At 41.4% G+C, this 21,140-nt stretch overlaps 1 protein-coding gene across 1 annotated transcript in view; it reads right to left on the reverse strand.

The window, feature by feature from the left end:
• LOC103072730 (dual 3',5'-cyclic-AMP and -GMP phosphodiesterase 11A) overlaps window positions 1-21,140 on the reverse strand; it is a 269,197-nt gene that overhangs the window by 68,419 nt on the left and 179,638 nt on the right. Inside the window, exons 9-11 of the mRNA XM_007451103.1 lie at window positions 20,954-21,100; window positions 20,584-20,691; window positions 6,274-6,383 (exon numbers count right to left, since the gene is read on the reverse strand). Coding sequence (XP_007451165.1) covers window positions 6,274-6,383; window positions 20,584-20,691; window positions 20,954-21,100 — 365 coding nt within the window. The remainder of the gene's footprint in view (window positions 1-6,273; window positions 6,384-20,583; window positions 20,692-20,953; window positions 21,101-21,140) is intronic.

Consider the following 21,140-nt stretch of genomic DNA (forward strand, 5'->3'; position numbering starts at 1 on the left):
CAGTCTACTAACGTTTAAAAGCAAAGTCAGACTATCCAAATTGTGTTTTCCTTTGATCCTTCTTTAAAAAAAAAAAAAAAAAAAAAGAAGTCAACGTGAAAATTCTGTCCCCATAGGCATCCAGCACTTTGCACAGGCACCAAAAATAAGCGGGTAAAAGGAACCTGCATAGCTATGAACTATGTACCTTCATAACTTCCCTAGATATGCATATTCGTTGAAAAAGAGACAATGGAAGTGTGCTGCCATGGCTTTCAGAAAAGACAGGAAACTTTCAGAAGGAAAACTATGAAAGGTAATTAGGAAATTGAGAATTGTTAGGAGGTGGCGAGGAATGGGATTAGGCTGTCACGGCAGATTAATGCGCCCCCGTATTTCACTTCTGGGACCTGGCTGAAAGCGACAAGATGGGTTTTCATTCCCAAGAAATGAGTACAAGAGATTATGCTAGAAATGAATAGAAGAAGTCTCCTAGGAGAATATACTACAAAGCTGCTCGGTACTGATATTTAATCATCAGGGGCAGCTGTAATAGGGAGGGCGCTGAGTGGGAAACGCTGTCCCCGGAGAAAACAGGAGAGCGGTGTTAACAGAGTAATTTCAAAGCACTGTGGCATCGCTGCCCTGTCTACCTATCGATCATTCACTGCACGTACTCCAATACTTTAAAATTAAGAATAAAGCATGAAAATGCAAAGGTTCACTTATCAGAAAGTCTAAGAGAATAAATCATACTGTGCTATAACTAAAATCACAACTTTTTATTGTAGAGGCATTTTGCATTTTATATAGTAATTTGTCCCTTGCTAAATGTCTCTTGTTTCTTTATAGCCTTATATAGGAAAAAAGGTAGCATATGCCTTGCCACATAATAATTGGTGCATTTAAATCCCATTTCCAAATCACTTGAAAGGTTGGAGTTAGACTGAGTATTTTTTTTTTTTTTTTTTGCGATATGTGGGCCTCTCACTGTCGTGGCCTTTCCCGTTGCCGGATGCGCAAGCTCAGCGCCCATGGCTCACGGGCCCAGCCACTCCGCGGCATGTGGGATCCTCCCGGACCGGGGCACGAACCCGTATCCCCTGCATCGGCAGGCGGACTCTCAACCACTGCGCCACCAGGGAGGCCCTAGACTGAGTATTTTAAGGAAAGGGACTATTACACTTCCCACACAATGCCTAGCACAGTGCTTTGCACTTAGAGAGCACTCAATTAATGGGGAGTAAATAAGGATATAGATTTCTTTCTAGAGATTTTCCTAAACAATGGCACACTTGCTGAATAAATCTTATTCTAATCAATAAAAAGGTAGTTCCTTCATCATGATGTAAAAAGGTCTCTTTCAGTATTTATTGAAAAAAATTTTAACTGAGGTTGCATGGTGGTGGCCTTTGGTTCAGTTCAAAAGTGACTCTGTCAGTTAAGAGGCAGGGCTGATGGACATCCCATGAGCTGGTAACTTGTGTACAAGATCGATCATTGTGAGGAAATATGTCAGAACATCTTGGAACAGGTAGATTTGATCATGTGGTATGAGGATGCAAAAAAATTTTTGAATTCTGGTATCAGAGACTTAATATCTCTCTCATATGTGTGAAAGCTTTTCATTATAATACAAGTCACTTGAAATTTGGGGACCTGAGTTTCCAATTTCTAAAAATTAAGGCACTGAAGAATATGACTACCAAGGTCTAGTTGTGTTCTATGAGTTTTTTGGCTCCACATCTTGAGTTTTTGGATGTCAAAATATATCTTAGTTTTCCAGAGTTCACACATATGGCAAGTCAGCCAATAAACTGGAAGCTCAAAGGGCTAAAATAAATATCACAAAGTCATGAAAGAGAGTAGAATAAAGTGGTTAAAGAATCGTTTTTGGAGTCAGATAGCCCAGGTCCAAACACCACTCTGCCACATGCTGGATGTATGAATTTGGGCAAGTTACTTGCTTTCCTGAGGCCCAGTTCCCTCTGTAAAATGGAGACAAAAGTATCTACATACAAGGATGTTGATGAGCACTGGAGATAGTAAACAACAAATAAACTGTAGTTCTTCTTATTGTCTCAGAGACCATTCATTGCAAAGAACAGAAATGAATTAGAACCAGCTTCACTAAAAAACAAAAATAAAACAAAACAAAAACCCATTGACTAAATGATGCCAGGAGCTCTGAGTAAGGCCCATTGTCCCAAGTATGGCTGGGTCTCTTGGAAATAGGAGTAGAGATATGGAAAACCAGGGATCAAGTCTGCTTTTTCTCTGTCTCTAGGATAGTATAATCTCTGCTTCTCTCTGAATGTTGGCTTTCTTCTCTCCTCCCTGCAGATTTGCTTCCTTGTCTATCCACTTGGGACGTGGTCATCACAGCTTTCCCCAAATGGCAGCCTCAGCTTCCAAGTCTATGTGCAGCTTTGACCTCAACAACTAACTGAGTCAATATCACGGTAATCCAAGTCCAAATTCCTGGGAGATAAAATATGATTAGCTGGGTTTGGATTAGATGTGTACTCTTGGTCCAAAGAGCTAAGAGGTCAACTAGCAAGGAGGGCTGGCTCTCTCAGTATGACACAGAGCCTGTCTCCAGGCCGGGGGCTGTTGTTATCTGGGTACATATATTGTGCACTTGACTCTTAAAAGAACCCATAAGGTGCTCACTCTTGTTTTATAGATACAATTCTTTGTGCATAAGTGGCAGAATGGTAGGTGGCTGGAGGGAGGCTGCTCGAGGAAGACACAGTGACAATGATGCCACTGGCCTCAGAGAGAGGTATCCTAAAATAATAATAGTAATGAAATGCAGGCACAGGGGCTCAAACCTAAAAATTCATCAGACCCTATAATGAAAGTGTGCACAGTTTACCATTCAGTATGCCCCAGGGACACTATTGTTTTTAGTACATCAAACCAATGTGTGTAAAAACTGTGTTTTAGGGCTTCCCTGGTGGCGCAGTGGTTGAGAGACCGCCTGCCGATGCAGGGGACATGGGTTCGTGCCCCGGTCCGGGAAGATCCCACATGCCGCGGAGCGGCTGGGCCCGTGAGCCATGGCCGCTGAGGCTGCGCGTCTGGAGCCTGTGCTCTGCAACGGGAGAGGCCACAACAGTGAGAGGCCCGCGTACCGCAAAAACCAACCAACCAAACAAACAAAAAACCTGTGTTTTATAATAATCTTATGAAAGGTTGCACTTGTTGAAGAAATCAGGAAACTTTGTTGAAAAGCAATATTAAAATAGTTAAAACGTCATCCATTCATGCATTTGTCATTCATTCATTCACTCAGCAAATATTCCTTGTGGTTTTATCATGCTGCTGGTACTTGTACACATCACGGGGGCTCAAGAAGAGGGTAGACACTCCGGTAAATCAGCAACTAACATGGTGTGAGATGCACACTTTTGAAAAAGCATAGCCAGGGCATGATGTGGGCACAGAAAATTGACAAGGGGAAGGTACATCAGAGATAGAACCCTGGGGGTGGTGCTTTTAGAGGAGCTCGGGGGGAAGAAGAGGAGGAAGGGCATTCCGGGCAGGGGAACTGCCGACTGGGGGCAGAGAGAAGGGAACTAGCCGGACCCCACAGAGCACTTTAAGTAGCCCCTTGTGTCTGGAACCTGGATGCCTGGGTGGGGGTGGGATGACAAAGAGTGACTGCTGGGCCAGAGGAATGGGCAGGAGCCTGATTGAAAAGGGCCTTAAGGGCTAAACTAAGGAATCTGAACATTATCCTGAAAGTTACAAGAGGCCCGTGAATGTCTTTCAAGCAGGGGAGTGATCTGATCAGCTCTGTGGATTATAAAGAGCATTCTGGAGTGCCAAGGGGGAAAGGCCGGAGGAGAAGAGTTAGGCTGTTGGTTGTAGCAAAGCCAGGAGGGGTGCAAAAGAAGCAGTGGTTACTTTAGGAGTGCAGAGATGTCGACTATGGCGGGTGCTAAGGAGGGAATCTGGGTGACTTGCGGATTTCTGGTGGTGCCATTCACTGGGCTAGAGAATAAGAGAAAAAGGGAGAGACTGGGATTGGGGTGACTTCAAATAGGAGGTGCTCCTCAAGCAGCTGGAATGAGTCTGTGGAGATAAGCAGAGAATTATGGTCCAAAGGTATGGGCTTGGGGCTGAGCAGCAGGTGGGTGGAGGTCCAGCGAGAAGGATAAAACGTGGAGCAGAAGAACAGGAGAGAACACGACCAGCAAAGCCTGGGGCAGGAGGAGAGAGGCCTTGAAGCAAACTGAGAAGAAAGACTAGAAAGGTGGATGGAAGGTGTTCCTCCCCCAGACAAAGGAAGAGAGGGAGCTCTAGGAAGGAGGAAGAGCTCTCGTGGTAAAATGTGTCTCACGGCAAGAAGGGTCAAGAAAGAAGGACAGTAAGAGTGTCCAACAGCTTTGGGACAAGGGGCTGTTCATTGGTGGCACTAATGAGGGACGCTCCCCTGGTGGGCAGAACTGGAAGCCATGTGGGAGGGAAGTGAAGACAAGGAACAGACAACTTTCCAAGAAGATTGGCTGGAAAGGAAAGAAGAGAAATAGAGCAGAAGCTTGAGGGAGAAGCGGGATGGAGGTGGGGTTTTTCAAGATGGGGGACAACTGTTCATATTGTTAGGATGCTGAGAGCCAGTAGACAGGGGAAGGAAGATACGGGGTAGAGAAAGGAAGATGGATGGAGCAAGCTCCCAGAGGAGGGAGGGAGAAGGGATCCAAGGCTGAGGTGGAAGGATTAGCCTCACATATGAGGAAGGACAGCCCTTTCACTGAGATAGGAAGGAAGGAGGAAAGGATGGGGCCAGACAGATAAGTTTGTTCGTGGCAGGGGAGGAAATTGAGGGAGTTCTCGATTGATGGCCTCAATTTGCTCAGTGAAGGAGGAAGCAAGGTGATCTGCTGAGTGGTGCGGGGGAGGGGGGTAGAATGGGAGGTGGTTTAGGAATAGAGAACGTTTGGTACCTATAACCGCTGACAACAGTGGGGGACGGAACTGGCTAGAGACCCAGAAAGATTGGTGGGGAGTACTGAGCACCTAGCCGAGTTGGGAGAATATATATTGGGTATGCCCTAAACTCACAACTGTGACACTTTCTCCCAAAGCCTTTAAAAGTCTAGACAGAAGAGCAAGAAATTAAATTGCTAGATTCAGCCAGGGCTGAGTTTTTGCGGAGTGACTGTCACAGAAAGGTAAGAGGGTCAAGAAATTATAGGACATGGAGAAAAGCAGTTTGAAGTGATGGGCTACTGCATTCAAGGCAGATAGAGGGACACAAAATCAATATTCATCTGCGAGATCAGGAGCAAATAGAAGGGCTCAGGACCCCAAGGCCTCAGTAGGTAGGTGTTTTGGGGAACAAAACAAGTGACGAGCCGAAAGGTACCTGTTGACACACAGTGGGTTGCTGGGGTTTCAGATTATAGAGGCAGACCTGCTCCGCAGCTTTGGAAATTGGTCATCTGACAGCTGATCTTACCTCTTTCTTGAAGCTTTCCTTAGTCCCTCCATCCCCAAACGTTTTTCTCTAGCCTCTGAAGTCTCATATCACTTTGTTTGCAGACAGGTAGTAAAAAGCACATTAAACTGTAACCTCAATATGAGAGCCAGGAGACCTGGGTTTTGGTCATATCTCCAGCACCCATAAGTTCTGTGGCCTTGGCCACATTGTGAGCCACCAAGCAACGGCTATCTGGACCAGTCCTACTTGCTTAAGGACAGATTATTTTGTCCATGAGCATTATGTGCCTCACATCACCTGTATCGGTGGAATTCCTTTGTTTGTTTCCCACCGTTCTGTAGGATGAGGCCTGGCAGGACCAGGGACCCTCTGCCTTCTGTGTCACTCTATTTCACTGCAGTTTCTACATATACCCAACATCAAAAGAACCTGGAAGAAATTCTATTGAGGAAGGAAGAGATCTTTTGCTTCATAAAATTTCCACTTTTATTTTAATAGTCTCAAAACCAGCTTGCAAGAGTAGCAAATCCAAGAAACTTATAATGCCATGAAGGCAGACATTCTGGGAGAAAAAAAAATAGACCCTTTAAAATCTGAGCTTTGTTATCTGACTGAGGTCAGCAGAGACAGACCAAATCAACAAGCATGACATGAAGGGCAAATTTGCAATTAAAAGAAGAATAAGGAATTATAAAGATGGATGAGCCCTGTTGACACACGCACCCAAGCCTGCGTGGCCTTGGCCTCGGATGCCAGAAATTAATGCTTTACTCTTTAGCATTCGTCACCTTTGGCTCAGAACAGAAAGGCAAATGCATTAAAATAACAACAATTAGACCACTTACTTAGCTTGGAAGGCATTGTTGGTTCCCCTGTGGTCGAGGTCATGACACAGGCATCCCACAATCACCGCTAAAATTTCCACCTCGGTCAGAATCTCTTGAAACCCGGCGGTCTGGGAAGATGGGAAAACGGCAACAGTCATCGCTCAGGGCAGGCAGGATGGATAAGGCTCGTCTGCTGAGCAGCCATCAGCTCTGTTTTCATACCCACGTCATTCAAGGGAATGATTAACTGCCACCCCTTGTGGGTGAGTTGGGTGGTCAGTTGCACAGCCCAGGGTCCCCAAGGTGATGAATTAGCTTCACTGGCTGGCACACCAGGACAGAGTTCAGACTATTTTGTTCCCTCTTTGGAGAAGAGGCTGTGCTGTCCAGATACAGTGACAGTTTGGCAAAGGCCCAGAGCAAAATGTGTTTTGTGATTCGACATTTCAAAATGATGAGCATCTAGGGGTAGGGGGGAGAAGGGGCTGTGAATTTAGAACTGAATGCTATATCCACCAGATGCCATTCAAATGAAAGCAGGCAAAAGAAACCCCCCCTTTAAAACATATATATATTAAAAGAAGCAACTTAGAAGTACTCAAACTATTACATGATGATATTTTAGCAGTTATCTTGTAAAAATCTTAATTCATATTAGCTTGGAGGACAGATTAAATTTATACGGATAGCAAGGCAGTGAGTGTCTTGAAAACTAGAATTTGGCAGGGGATTAGGCAACCTAGAATGAGGATCAGGTGCAGTATCCATTACATGGAATTCTTTTTCTATTACCCTCTGGTAGCTTGCTCGTGAAATGCATAGGTGTGGTGTAATATCTTTGGGGAGCAGTGTGATGTAATTATATAATCAGGAGCCAAAATGGTTCTCTGGTTCCTGCTGTCCTTTCATTAGTTTAGAAGAAAAGTGAGCTTATGGAAAAGCAGGTCTATGTATTTTCTTGATCTAAGGCCTTTACGTCTCCCCCTTTTACTTTGTAAGTCTCCCATTTCATTACTTATTAAAATCTTTATCAGAGGGCAGGAGGAGGGGAAAGGTAGAGCTCAAATTGCTTCCCTTTGCACGCGTGTTTTTTCTCCACATCTAACATTACTAGCTAGTATCTAAGACACTTCTCTTAGAGCAATGAACACTTTGTTTTTTAATTATGTTTTTATTGCAGAAATAAATGAATAATAAAGTTTCTGTGTTGACAATTTTATTTTAAAAGATTGAGTTGGGTCCACTGATACACTTAGAAATATGTATAATTTCATTTGCATAGCAAATGGGAATGTTAGTAAATTATCTGGGGAGGATAAAGTAGCCCATATTAAAGCTGTGTGTGCCCTTCATTTTAAAATTTGGAGCTGGCTGTTGGCTTTAAGTTAATTTTATTCTATTTAAGACATTACCTGTAATAGTTTTTAAAAATTCAAGTTGTAGTAAGAGACTTAGAACCAAAAACAATGGTCCCTCATCCTTCCCCTATCCTGATTCCCAAAGGCAACCACCTTCAGTTTTCTTTTTTATCTAATTTGGTAGGTATTTTCCTCCATATTTCTGTATAGTAGACACATATTATTAGCACTTGGTTATTCATCCTTCCTGTGTGCCCAACACTGTCCTAAGAGAATTACAACCATTTAACTTACTTAATTCTCATAACAGACCTGTGATGTAGGAATTTTATTATCCACCAGTTCAGATGAGGTAACTGAGGCACAAAGAAACTTATGTGCCCTGGGTCTCAGACAGTGCCTACCTGATTGTCACTCTAAATATTATTCGCTAAGGAGCCAGTTAGGTATCCAATTATTGTTTCCTTTGTTATGTAAATGTTTTCATTTCCTGGAGTTAAGATTTCTTTGAACATCTAAGTCGACTCACATCCTGTACAACTCTCCAGTCACACCTTTTATTAGATCCCTTCCCGTCCCAGGGACTCCCTGCTTTGGCCTGCTGCTGTTCTTTGGTCTGGATTCTCTGTCTGCCGTCAGCTTCTCCCTCCTGGGGTTGGTCCCTTATCTCCTGCAACCCACATCTCTCTCTTTCCTTGTTTTTCTCTCTCAGTTTGCGGGAACACATCTGCCAGTGGCTTCATGAGAAAGGGTGTTAATATTTCTTTTACACTGAGGAAGTTGATTTTTTTGAGGCTATGACTGAAATGTCTTTAATCTATTCTTCTACTCAATTGTTGGCTTGCCTAACAATTCTGGGTTGCAACATTTTCAGTCAGAATTTCGAAGGACTGCTCTATTGTTTCCTAACTTCCAAAGTTGCTTTTGGGAAGTATAAATCATTCTTATTCCTAATCCTTTGAATGGTACTTGATCTTCTGTCTTTTAGAATCCTCTCTCTATGCCTGGGGTTTGCCAGTTTCACAAAAATCTGCTTTGGTTTGGGACTTTTTCCCCATCATTGCTTGATAAATGCTTTCAATCTGAAGGCTCATTATCTTCAGTATAATGTGCTTGTAATCTTTTTTTTTTTCCTTAATAATTTCTACTTCACTATTTTTTCTGTCCTATTTGGATGGCGCTCCAATTGGTTGGACATTGGACTTCTTGTATTGATTTCCTTATTTTCTTTTTCTTTTTTTTTTTTTAACATCTTTATTGGAGTATAACTGCTTTACAATGTGTGTTAGTTTCTGCTTCATAACAAAGTGAATCAGCTATACATACACATATATCCCCCTATCTCCTCCCTCTTGGGTCTCCCTCCCACCCTCCCTGTCCCACCCCTCTAGGTGGTCACAAAGCACCCAGCTGATCTCCCTGTGCTATGCGGCTGCTTCCCACTAGCTATCTGTTTTACATTTGGTAGTGTATATATGTCCATGCCACTCTCTCACTTTGTCCCAGCTTACCCTTCCCCCTCCCCGTGTCCTCAAGTCCATTCTCTATGTCTGTGTCTTTATTCCTGTCCTGCCCCTAGGTTCATCACAACAACTTTTTTTTAATATTCCATATAAACAGGTTAGCATATGGTATTTGTTTTTCTCTTTCCGACTTACTTCACTCTGTATGACAGACTCTAGGTCCATCCACCTCACTACAAATAACTCAATTTCGTTTCTTTTTATGGCTGAGTATTATTCCATTGTATATATGTGCTACATCTTCTTTATCCATTCATCTGTAGATGGACACTTAGGTTGCTTCCATGTCCTGGCTATTGTAAATAGAGCTGCAATGAACATTGTGGTACAATTTCCTTATTTTCTTGTCTCTTCTTTCCCATTGCCCATATTGACTTTTCTCCCCTTACTTTCCAGGAATAATAATATTTTAAATTTATAAGCATTTTCCTGTCTGCTGCTCCTTTTCTAATAGCATGCTATTCTTCTCTCATGGATGCACTATGGTCTCTTCTTTTGAAGATATTAATTATAATTCCTTGAAATTCTCTTCTGTTCCCTGAATTGTCTGTTTCCTCTGAACTCCTTGTCTCTGTATTTGGTGGTTTCCTCAAATGCCTGATATCCTTGGTAGTCTACTTACTCATGCAAGAGTAAAGCACTGCTACGCTCGCCACACACGGGCACTTGGGGATGGTGTCTATAGATGGCTAACCTCATCCCAGGGTGAGCAAACGGCCAGCTGGTCCTGCTGCAGGTCCCCATGTGTCAGTATCTAAACTCACTTCCTCTGGACTTTCCAATCTCGTGCTTGGTAATGGCGTGAGCACAGGTGTTGGCATTCTGAGAAAAGAGTATGTAGCTTCTCACCTTTGAGGATATAGACTTTCACTTCATTCTCTTACTTTCAAAGTGCACCTCACGCTAACTTTTCTTTAACTGGTGTCCCCAAGTCTGGGGTTCAGTTTCTCCGGCAAATACGCTGGCTTCCTGAATAGATGGGGGAAGAGTAGTTCTCTGACTACATGGAGAGGGGATGGAGACTTGGGGACTCAGTGTTTTCATTACCCCCTCCCTCCCGCTCGCCCCATGTTTGTGGTATCTGATGCCTCTGGTTCTTGTGCTTTGACAGCTCCTGGGGGGACATTGTTTCTCAGGTGTACCCCTTCCTCCACCCTCTCACCCTGAAGGCACTTGGGTTGGACCTTCCTTTTCTTTGTTAATCTACGAACCATCCTCCCTCCATGAAAAGTGGAATTTGTGCCCATTTCTTGTTCTCCTTGTTGTTTTGGGATCATTTTTGAAAGGATGAGGGGATATAAATGTCTTTCTCTGTCATTTCTGTCACCTTGAAAAGGTAAGTTAGTTTCGTTGGGTTTGGATCTTGCTACTACTAAGTAAATCCTAAAAGTCCCTCAAGTATGAAATAATTATCCATGATACTCTGGAAATCAGTGTTGTAAACACAATGAAAATGCACTCAAATTTAGAGAGATTGTTGCCTGTGAAAATGCTACTGTTTAGAACTAGCTGATGCATTAGAACAGTAAGAATAGAGGTGGGATAATGTCAAAATAAGGTAATTCAGCTAGAAAGTTAATTGGAAGATAAAACTGAATGCCATCTAACAGACTCACGTTCAGAATCCCGAATCACTGTTACGCCATCAGTTATCACGCATTGTATGATATGATGGACTATGTTTTGCTGTAAGGTTCTATGCAGCCACTCCTGCCGCCCCCACTACCCCGTCCCTTCTTGGAAACCCAGCATCTAGCTCTTAAACTATTTGTATCACGGATAGTTTTCAGAGTTTAATAAAAGCCACGGACCTTCTCCCCTGAAATTACTCTATGATTTTATGGTGTTAAAGAACATGGAGCCCACCCCTGGATCCTCGGAATAAAGAATCCCTGAAGTACAGCACACACACCATCACACGAAACATATTTACCTCTCTTGACTGTGGTGCCTGAGTTACTGAAGCAGCACCTATCTCTTGACTGTGACTTAAAGCTGCCTGGTTTCTGAGAATCGTCAGGCCTGAAAAGTATCTGCCTGCCACTAAGTGTCCATTTGCCCCTCCCCACCTTCATCCATCTTCTTTCTAGTCCTATCCATTCTGACCTACACTTTACACACACTGAGGAGAAAAAGTCAACTGCCACTGAAGACAATATACTTTCAACAGAGAATAGAGTGGCAGTAGGAAGTATATTTTAATGTGTTTCTCCTATGCTTAATTCTATTTTATTTTTATTTTCAAATAAAATGATATATTTGCTGCTCCTGATCCAATAATTATGGGTTTTATTGACCACTACTTTATTCTATCCTCTCACCTGCATTTCCCCACGGTCCATATCAGAAATATATAGGTATATGGTAAAGCAGTGAATACCATATACCTAAGTAAAGAGATAGCCACGGCATATAGAGCTAGTTACCATGTCACCCTCTCCAGAAAATCCTGTGACTACCCTCTGAGCAGGTCTCCTGTGACAGTCCTTCACTGGGTTAAATGTATACTGGGATAACCTTATTCCCAGCCATTAGAGCATATAATCACTTGAACGCCAAAGGACCCAAACAATAAGATTGATTCGAAGGGTTTCTTAAACTACCCAGTAGTTTCCTACCACTTAGTCAACATAAAATTTAAACCAGTGAGGATGTGCATCAAAATATTACCAGTAGTGGGATCACAGATGACTTAAAATTTTTTCCTTTGTGCCCAAAATTTCCATAAAGAATGTTTATTCATTAGAATACATATACATTATGTGTGTGTATGTAAATTCTTTTTTGTTTTAGAAATAAGCCCGTGTTTCATCAACATGTCCTAGCTTGGAATAAAACAGTGACATCCTGAAAAGTGTCCATTCATTCATTTATTCATTGAGCAAATGTTGATTCAGCATTTACTCCACTGCAGGCTGGAACGGAGAGCTAAGGAAGGGCGTCTGGCCCTTGTTGCGCATATAGTCTGGTCATGCCTTGTGCCAACCAGAACGGTGCCATGGAGCACCCTTTTCTAGTGAGAAACTCTCCCAACATCGGTTGCAATTTGTCGCAGAAAGTGATGGTGAGAGTGGCTAGCTCCTGCTTTGTTTCTGGAGACGGTGCATCATGGTCTGCATGCCCGTTGTCATGTATGCAGCTACGGTGCGGGAATCTGAGAAAGTGATGCCAGAAATTCTGCCTTCACGTTTCTTTTTGAACTTGGCTGTCAGAGGTACTGAATGATGAGGAATTTCCTGGATAATCCTGTTGATTCTGAGATCTGGCAGATGGCGGACTAAGAGGGAGAGAATCGGGTGATGTACTGGAAATTCCTAACGGTCCCAGAAATTCCAAACCGAAGAAGGTCCTTGGCTCCAAATGCTCCTCCATGGATGCTGGCAGCCGGCACTGCAGTGGAGCCTTCCGCGGACTGGCTGAGGTTAAGAGAGAGCATGATGGGCTTTGGTAGAGCCTTTATTCTCCCCTTCATCTTTCTCTTTCCTTGGATTAGAAGAGCAAAGAAGACTGCTCAGACCATTCCAAGAGGTTTGGAAGAACATAGTTTCTCAAGGAAGTGCCTTCTCTAGAAGAATCTGCACACCATATCGCTAATCGTGTCATCATGTCTCAACTGATCTAAACGTGACTCCATACCTTAGAAGTGATGTGAGCTTGGGGCCGAAAGGTAGCATTTAGAGAAGCACATTTAATTCCTGGTGTTTCTTAATTTCTGGTATGCAGTGTTGCAGGGGCCCTGTCTGGGGCCTTTGTTTGGTATATTATCAAAATCAAATTTACTGTAGCCAAAGAATGCTCGTTGAGGGTTTCATTGTAAATGCCACATACAAAGTATGTTGGTCTTCTAAAGAAAGTCCCAAACTACAATGCTGATGGCTGGTCCAGCTGTGCTAGGCCATCCTTCACATGCGGTGTCTATCAGTGAAACTTAGATCTCCTAACAAGGACGAAAGGTTCTGTGAGAAGGGTGCCTCAATCACCCTCCCAATTCAGCTCATATCCCAGTTGATTGGATCAGAGTAGTAAGAGAATTAAGCCCACAAGTCTGGGCTTCACAGGCATTTACAGCAAGTCCAGCGTGCTTTATTTTGGGATCTATTTTTTTGCTTCAAGATGGAATGGCCACCTCTCAACATGTAAATCCTGGGGGCAGGCTGATGGATACCAACCTATTCAATTTGCTCCAAAGCAGTGATTTTAGGCAGAGGACTTTCTCAAGCTTTAAGATAGAAGTAGATTTCATTTGCTTACCAAAAGTGCTACGAACAAATTTATGCTTAATGCCATATCCTATCTTCCTTTTAAAAAAAGATCCTGTCTTTGCCAACCAGAGATAGTGGGTGATGAAAACATAAAGGGGAGAAGAACAGATATTCACACAAGCGCAATCTTCCATCGCAGGAAAAATCCCTACTGGACAAACCACAGCATCTAGATTTAGCGGTCATACTCCCTTGGTGTTTACAGATATGTTTGTCTGCCAATATTTGGGTCTGCTAGGCTGAAAACGAGGCACTTCAGTCCCATTTTCAGGTCCAGACACCAGAACCTTACCAGCTGTTAGGGGACCACCAACCACCAGCACCATGTTTACATGTTTCCTTCACAAAAGCATGCGATAACAACACAAACCAGTTGTAGTCTGTCTGATTTCCAAGGGAGTCGGATAGTTTTGATCAAATTTGCTTCTCTTTCTTCTCAAGATATTAGTCAATTATTGATTTGGCATTAATTAAATACTGATTTAAGTCTACAATAATCCTTTCCTTATCAAGCTCAGAGTTGGGAAGACCTTACAGTCTACACTTACGTACTTTCTTTTACAACCAGAAGCTCCTGAAGGCACTTATTATCAAATTGCAAAACCTAAGTCATGTTTTGGACACAACTTGTCTCTGATTCTCAAATGATACTGCAAATGCTTGTAAGTCTCAGAATGGCAAGGCAGCAAAACTGGTCCAAGTATGTATGTTTGAGTAGATGATGCATGAATTATAAAAAATGAATTGACTGTAATCAATTTTATTTAGTTATTTTTAACCACCTCCTTGACTTAATTTTTAACCTACTTGTTACCCTAATTTTATAAAATCTCTATTTTGTGAAGTTTAGCATATGAAAAATAGAATTCTGTATTGAGCCCCCATGTACTCATTACCTAACTTCAGGAGGAAGCCATGTTCCGCTGTCTTGTTTCAGCTACCTCTTCACATGCACGGTTTTGTTTGTTTGCTAGAATATTTCAAGGCAAACCTCTGGCATCTGTCAATACTCTTTATTTCATTCTCAAGAGGTCTTGATGTGGTCAAATAAAAATCGGTCAATATATCTCTGCTCTCATATTTTGATAAAATGTGTGAAAACAAATACAAACAGTAAAAGGAAAATTTCAGAGTAACTATCTTAAGACTTTAAAAATTGAGGTTTTTCCTTCAATTTAGATAATACAAAAAACAAAGCTACGTGTATGTAGCATGCATACTGTATTTCAAAAAGAGACAAAAGAAAAACCATAATAGATTCTTAAGGACTCAGTTTGTAATACTAAGAATATATGCGCTTTATGATTTTTTGGATAAAGATAGCATGTTTTTTCATGTTTAGAAATATGGTTTATATTTTATGATAAATTGCAAGTGAATTGAATATAACATGCGGTGTGTGAGCACAGAAAATGAGGCAGATCACCTGGTGCACATTAATTGTGCAGACAGACTATCCTCTCCAAGTGCCACAAAAAAGCGAGGTTGATGAATTTCAAGAACATAAGGCCTCTTCAAAACTTACCCAAATTTTTATTACGCATCATTGAGCTAAAATTAAACACGAGACTAGTGAAAAAAAACTTAAAAGTTCCCAGCTTGACACCCTTAGGTGCCAAGTTCCAGCCTCAAGAAGGTGCCGCTACTAAGTCATAAACCATGAAAAATGACTGGGGCTCTACTCCTGGGTCTCCCTGACCTGGAGGATTTGGCTGGCATCATAAAATACAGAGTGACAGATTAAGCAGTTTACCACCACCGTAAAAATCTCAGGAATAAATTCACTGTAATCAAAAATCCTATATTGTAACTAGGCAGCCCCAGCCCTGAAACCACATACATTTCCTGACAAGCCTGTGTCCATGGACAAGAGCTTATACTCTCCCCGAAACACCGGCACGATTATGTTCATACACTTTTACAATTTATGTGTCCTAAGAAAAATACTCAGCTCTGGTTGATGGTGCGGGAGAATTTATTTTCACTAGAAAGGGAATGACCCATAACTCACGAATGGCAGCGCTTAAAGTGAGTTATGGAGGGTACTCTCCTGTGGGAGGAAATGGATTGCATTATCCTTCTGCCCAATTGTTTGTTTGATTATTAGCACACCAGGTTCTTAAGTATGTGCGGCTTTGCCTTTTTCCTTTTGTAAAATAAGTGTGGATAAAGGGAATGTCAGCTAGAAGCATGGGGTGCCTCACTGGAGCTCTGAGAGGTGGCCAGAGAGAATAAAAATAGAACCCTTCTTAAATGATTAAAAGCCAGAGTCTTAAATGTAATTTAAACACAGTATTCAAATTGATTAGCTCCATAGTGCCCAGTGCTGGTATTCTGCAAAAGCATTAAAAATCACTCCTTTCCTAAATTAAAAATTTGCCTTCTTTGAAGTTACTAGTTACTACTTATAGTGATAAGGAAATGCGATGTAAAGTGATGTTTGATGATAATAAATACGATTATTGTTTGTTACTTTGTTACTGTGAGTTACAGAACAAAACCGTAGATCTCTTTGTACCTTCCAACGTTAGGATCTACAAAGAAACTAGATTTCCGTCAAGATTAGGATTCTGGTTATTGAGCAAAAATATTTTATTTGAAAATTCAACTGGTTCTGTCCTTCTCTGGGTTGGAAGGGGAGGGAGAATTACAACTGTGCTTCTAAGATCTCCTTCCAGAAGGAATTTTCTACCTCAAAAATCAAGGACTTCCCTGCAAACGGCAGACAGAGGACAGCACATTATCCTCAAGCTAGTGAACAGGAAGGATTTTTCTTCCTAAATGTCCCTTCTGCTCTCTAGTTTGAATTATCAATAAAACGACTTGGCTTATCTCTGAAAATAACCTTTTTGACAACCCAAATATGGACTTAAACACGCTACCTCCACATTTAAGATTTAAGAAGCCCCCAGTAAATGTCAGGAGGTGTCAATGTGTTTGCTGCGATACTTGGTTATTATTAGTGTTTAACTGCAGCGCCCAACCAGCACCAGGCCGCCAGCACCACCATAAATTTTAATGTGATCATGTGCTCGTCTCTTTTCATATCCAGTGAATTCTACAAGATCATAATATTCTGTATGAACCCTAGCTGAACCTTAGTGTGATAGGAAGAAAGAACAAGATTTCTAGCAATGATAGCTGTTCATCATTTTATAGTTTTTTGAAAAACTGGACACTGAGCAGCACGGGTCCCTGAATAATATGACCCTAAACTGAATCCACTCATTCAGTGAATCTTTATTGAGCCCTACAGGATACTGGGCATGGCCCAAAGTGCTAATGAGTACATTTATGGGATAGTGAAGAATACTGACTCTTAAGGAAACCTGTTTTTCCCCCTGGAAAATCTGTCAGAGCTCATACATCATTTATAAAACCAAAAAACTCCTCTGCAACCTTGGCATCACCACATGCCTTTTTATTTGACAGAATACAAACAAAAGCATGGTCGGTTCCTCTATCTGGTCTACATTGTGCATGTAAGAAATGTGCTTATCGTCTTTCACTATGTATGTGCTTGCTGGAATATTTATTCTACAAGCTTCTATAAACAGAATTTGTATAATTATTCTTGATCTATCTGCAGGTTTTTATTCCCTGTTATAACCACAAATAGTAACTGGCACTGCAGACTGCCATTTATCTGAGGAATTAAAAATATTTGGTAAATTTTAACTACCTAAATATCTCTTTAGAAGCAAAGAATAAGATTGAAGCTTTCACTTTAATATTTGGAATTTCAGGCCAGAGGCTTGTAACAATTTAATAAGTCATTAACAGGATTCCCAGTGAACTAAATTTCCACCGTTTATACATCAAATTGCCTATCCTACAATGCAGTTTGTTCTTTTTCTTTTTAATTTCTAAAGGAACAAAACCTCTTTGTTACCTAGACATGAGGTGGAATACTTTTTCAAAACATGATTCTGAATGAATGAATTCATTCATTCATGAATAACTTTATATTCTGTGTCTGAAATTATTTTAGGGTTAAAGGTTGGGAAGCCAGTTCTTATATGTATAATTTGCTCTGTTGTACATCGAGTCATAGTTTGCTCATCAATGACACACAAATGTGCATCTTCCCATTCCCAGAGACAATGGGCTTGGAAAAATACACACCCACAGATGTTAGACACATGGAGAGTGCCATACTATTCACACTAATAGCTCTGCGGGCAAGGAGGCAGCCCTAATACAGGTCCATCTTGATGGGAGGGGCTCTTTTCGGCACACTGGCTTTGTTGGTGTCTCTTTTAAGAAAAGAGTGTGGCGTGTGTGTCTCAGTATTTCTTGTCTTAGAAGAAAAGAAGCATTTTCAGGGAATGTTGGTAAGGTTTCCGCCTCCCCCCCCTTCTTTCCAGGCAACTGGTGGGGAAACTTTGCCTTGGAGTGCCATCTAGAGGAAAATTTCGTGCACATGCGCCGTGCTTTCTTGGCTTTGTGACTCAGGCTGAATGAATGAATCCAGGGGTTAATGTATGATTTTTTACTTTCATTTTTTGGCTCTAACTCAACACATGCAAATGGAATATGGGATAACTAGAATGTAAATAAAATCACTGATGAGAACAAAACAGTGAAAGACCCTAACAGTCTTCAGGAGTACCTGAAGCATTAGTGCCCACTCATGGAGAAAAGTAGGTTATCATTTTGCCTACTTTGCCTACTGAGGTAGTATTCCAGAAGTTAGAATTGATGAGGGAATTAAGTTCACTTTTTCTTCCCTGATCAAGTAATATTTGTAATTTCTATAATTATTTTCTTAGTGAAAAAATTCTGTTTGACCAGGCTGCCCATGGTCAAGTTGGAGAGGAGACTGCTTGTGTTAGGGACAAACAAAAGTTGACATTTTCAACCTACTGTAACCCTTAGTCAAGTTCAGCAACATTTAATGAGCAGAAAATAATATCTTTTCCAAATGTGGCTATTCTATTCAATGTGAGGGAGAAAAAAATAACATTCACCAATGTATTTTTCCCAAAGTCATGTTTTTATTTTGCAACCTCTGCCCACCCTACCCCCCAGCCCCACCCCCGACCAGGAGAACTTTAAGAGTGAATTCTTCTCTTTTTGAGCTAGTATTAATACGAAAACAAAACCCAGACTTTCTCAAACAGTGATACTCTTCAAGGTTGCTGAGCGGACTTGCAAAAACAACTATACTCTTGAAATATTTTGGTAGTACGAGTACCTCCATTGTGGTTGACATAGTTTGAGAGTTCTGCTGTCTTCAATTTCTCGAAAAGGATCAAGACTGTCCATATTGTGGAAACATTTACCGAAGAAAACTGGGTGTGGATTCCATTTTCTCCTAAGTGTCCACCTGACCCCGAAGCTCTTGCCAGCTTCCCCCATCCCAACTATTTTAAGGCTTGTCGTAAAATCTATTTCTGCTTTTGACATCTCCAATCCTTTGTTGAACAAGGTTCCCGCTTACTTATTTTGGGAATTCACCACAAATCCATATGTTTTCCAAAATAACAGGTTAATAATTTCTTTATTAAATGTCCTCTGTGAGCCATGTACATAAACTCTACACACAGAAAGTTATTCCTTGTCTACTGAGATCTGATATGGAAAAGCAAGACGAAAGGGTTTTTGTTTTTTTCATGAAATTTTGGCACTTCAGCAATTAAGGCTCACAGCTCAAAGCATCTTCCTTCCTCACTTGGCTGCTTTCATGGTGTATGTTACAGCGAGATGGGGCCAGTCCAGTTTTTCCAGGTTATTCTCCTTGCTCCTTAAGCAGTTGAGGACCCAAAAAACAAGTCCTTGAGTATAACAATGAAGACATTTTGGTCTCATCTTCTTACGCTACATGTGCATTTGAGTTCAAATCAATCCAACACAAATTTGTTGAAAACCTACCAAGTACATGATTGAGTATAGGGTGCTGGTGATGCTCTCAACAGATAGATAAATTAAGATTATTGCAAGAACAACAAATTATCTCTTTAGCCTCAAGCTGCTTACTTTATAGGAGAATGAGAGATCTTTAACTTAAAATACACAGCAGAAAGAAAGATGTGTTGTACTAGACACAGTGCAGAGAAGTAAGTAATTACTGATGATTACTGAAATTATTGATGATTAATGGAAAGCAAAGACTTCACGGGAAAACTGGCATTAGATCAATTCCTTTTAAAGAATGAGTAAATGTTTAGTAGGTAGAGAAGGGGGCAGAACATTTCACGAGAAAGGAACGGAAGTCTTCCTTCACATGGACCAAAGGAAAACGTCATTTGGAGTTCCTTCTTTTGGGTTTAAATTTTAATCTGGGTGCAAAGATGTAAGGTATTTGGATTTATGTTATGAGAATCCAAAATAGGTCTTCTCTTTTTTTGTGTGTGTGGTAAATATGTTTACACACACACATATGGGCACATATATATGTATATATCACCAAGAGGCCAAAGAAACCAATATATTTAAGCCAGAAACCATTTTACTTGATGATAGCTTAACAGTGTAAGTGCAAATAAAACCAAAACAAGCCTTATTTTTTGCCAGCAAATGGAGATGAATATAGGATTTTGTTTCAGTTTTTGCCACAAACATTTCCTTTTAGATTAAATTCCAAGGCTTACGTCTGGCCAGCTGCCCTGGCTGTCTCCATTAAAACAGACTGGCCACCTTAACTGAGTTACGGCACCTGGAGCAAAGGTTTGAAGCCTAGTGTACCCCTAAACGCTGAGAGCATTCACTCCTACTCCTTCCTTCCCAGGGCCTCCCTGGACCTTCTCTCAGATAAGCATCTCTCAGGATTCCCATGTCCCTGGGGGTAATGTTCACACACCACTTCTTTGGCTTTCTACCAGCCTAGAAAGTCTTATCCAGTGGATCTCTTTGTTTAGTCATTCATTCCCATATCCTCTGCAAAAAGACTGCTTTGAAAATCCAAGCATTTCTTTTGTTAAAAAAAACAGTTTCCCAAGATAAAACATTAAAAAGAGACTAAAGCAATCATTCCAAGACTACACCTGCTTCAAGGTGTCAGTGATCTTACAGCCTTAAAGCTCAGAGATCATTGTGAAATATATACTCCCATCACCAGGGTAGGTAACTTCCAAAATAAAATAAGTCACAGGGCAATTTGTCAGAGAAATGGGAACGTGAAGGGGAAGGCTGTAGGTCCCCACAAATGACAGATGACCTTCCATCATCACCGAACACACTTACAGTTAACATTGCGAACATCAGCTGGCACACATTGAAGGCATGTCTCCAGTTGTGGTATAGAACCATCCGATAATTTTTCCTTACTGTCAGAAGCCACCTACACAGTGTCTGAAATGGGAAAGGAAAGGTTATGTCAGGAAGTTGTATGTATCTCCGGTGGACCATTACCAAAATGATGTCTTCTGTCTGAGTAATCCTCAACCATCAAAGTCCTGCCACAAACATCTCACAGGATTCTCACGGTAATCCCACCAGGTGTGCAGGGAAAGTATTAACGTCCCCAATTTGTATTCGGGAAACCTGAGGCTCAGAGTGGCTACCATGTTGTTCCAGGTGCACTCCTGGGATCGCCCATGACAGAACATCATACCTCATAGTCGATTTTAAATTTCTGTACCATCCCCAGCTCCATGAACATCCGAAGAGCAGCCGTGATCATGGTGTCAACGTCGAGAGAAAAGTCATCAAAATGTATGTCGTTGATGGCAAGTTCTGACACCAAAGGGATGTTGGCTGCCTACAAAAGCAGAAGACATAAGTCAAGCCAAGTTCACCAG

Source organism: Lipotes vexillifer, unplaced genomic scaffold (assembly GCF_000442215.2).
Source record: "Lipotes vexillifer unplaced genomic scaffold, Lipotes_vexillifer_v1.1 scaffold645, whole genome shotgun sequence".
Classification (NCBI taxonomy): domain Eukaryota; kingdom Metazoa; phylum Chordata; class Mammalia; order Artiodactyla; family Lipotidae; genus Lipotes; species Lipotes vexillifer.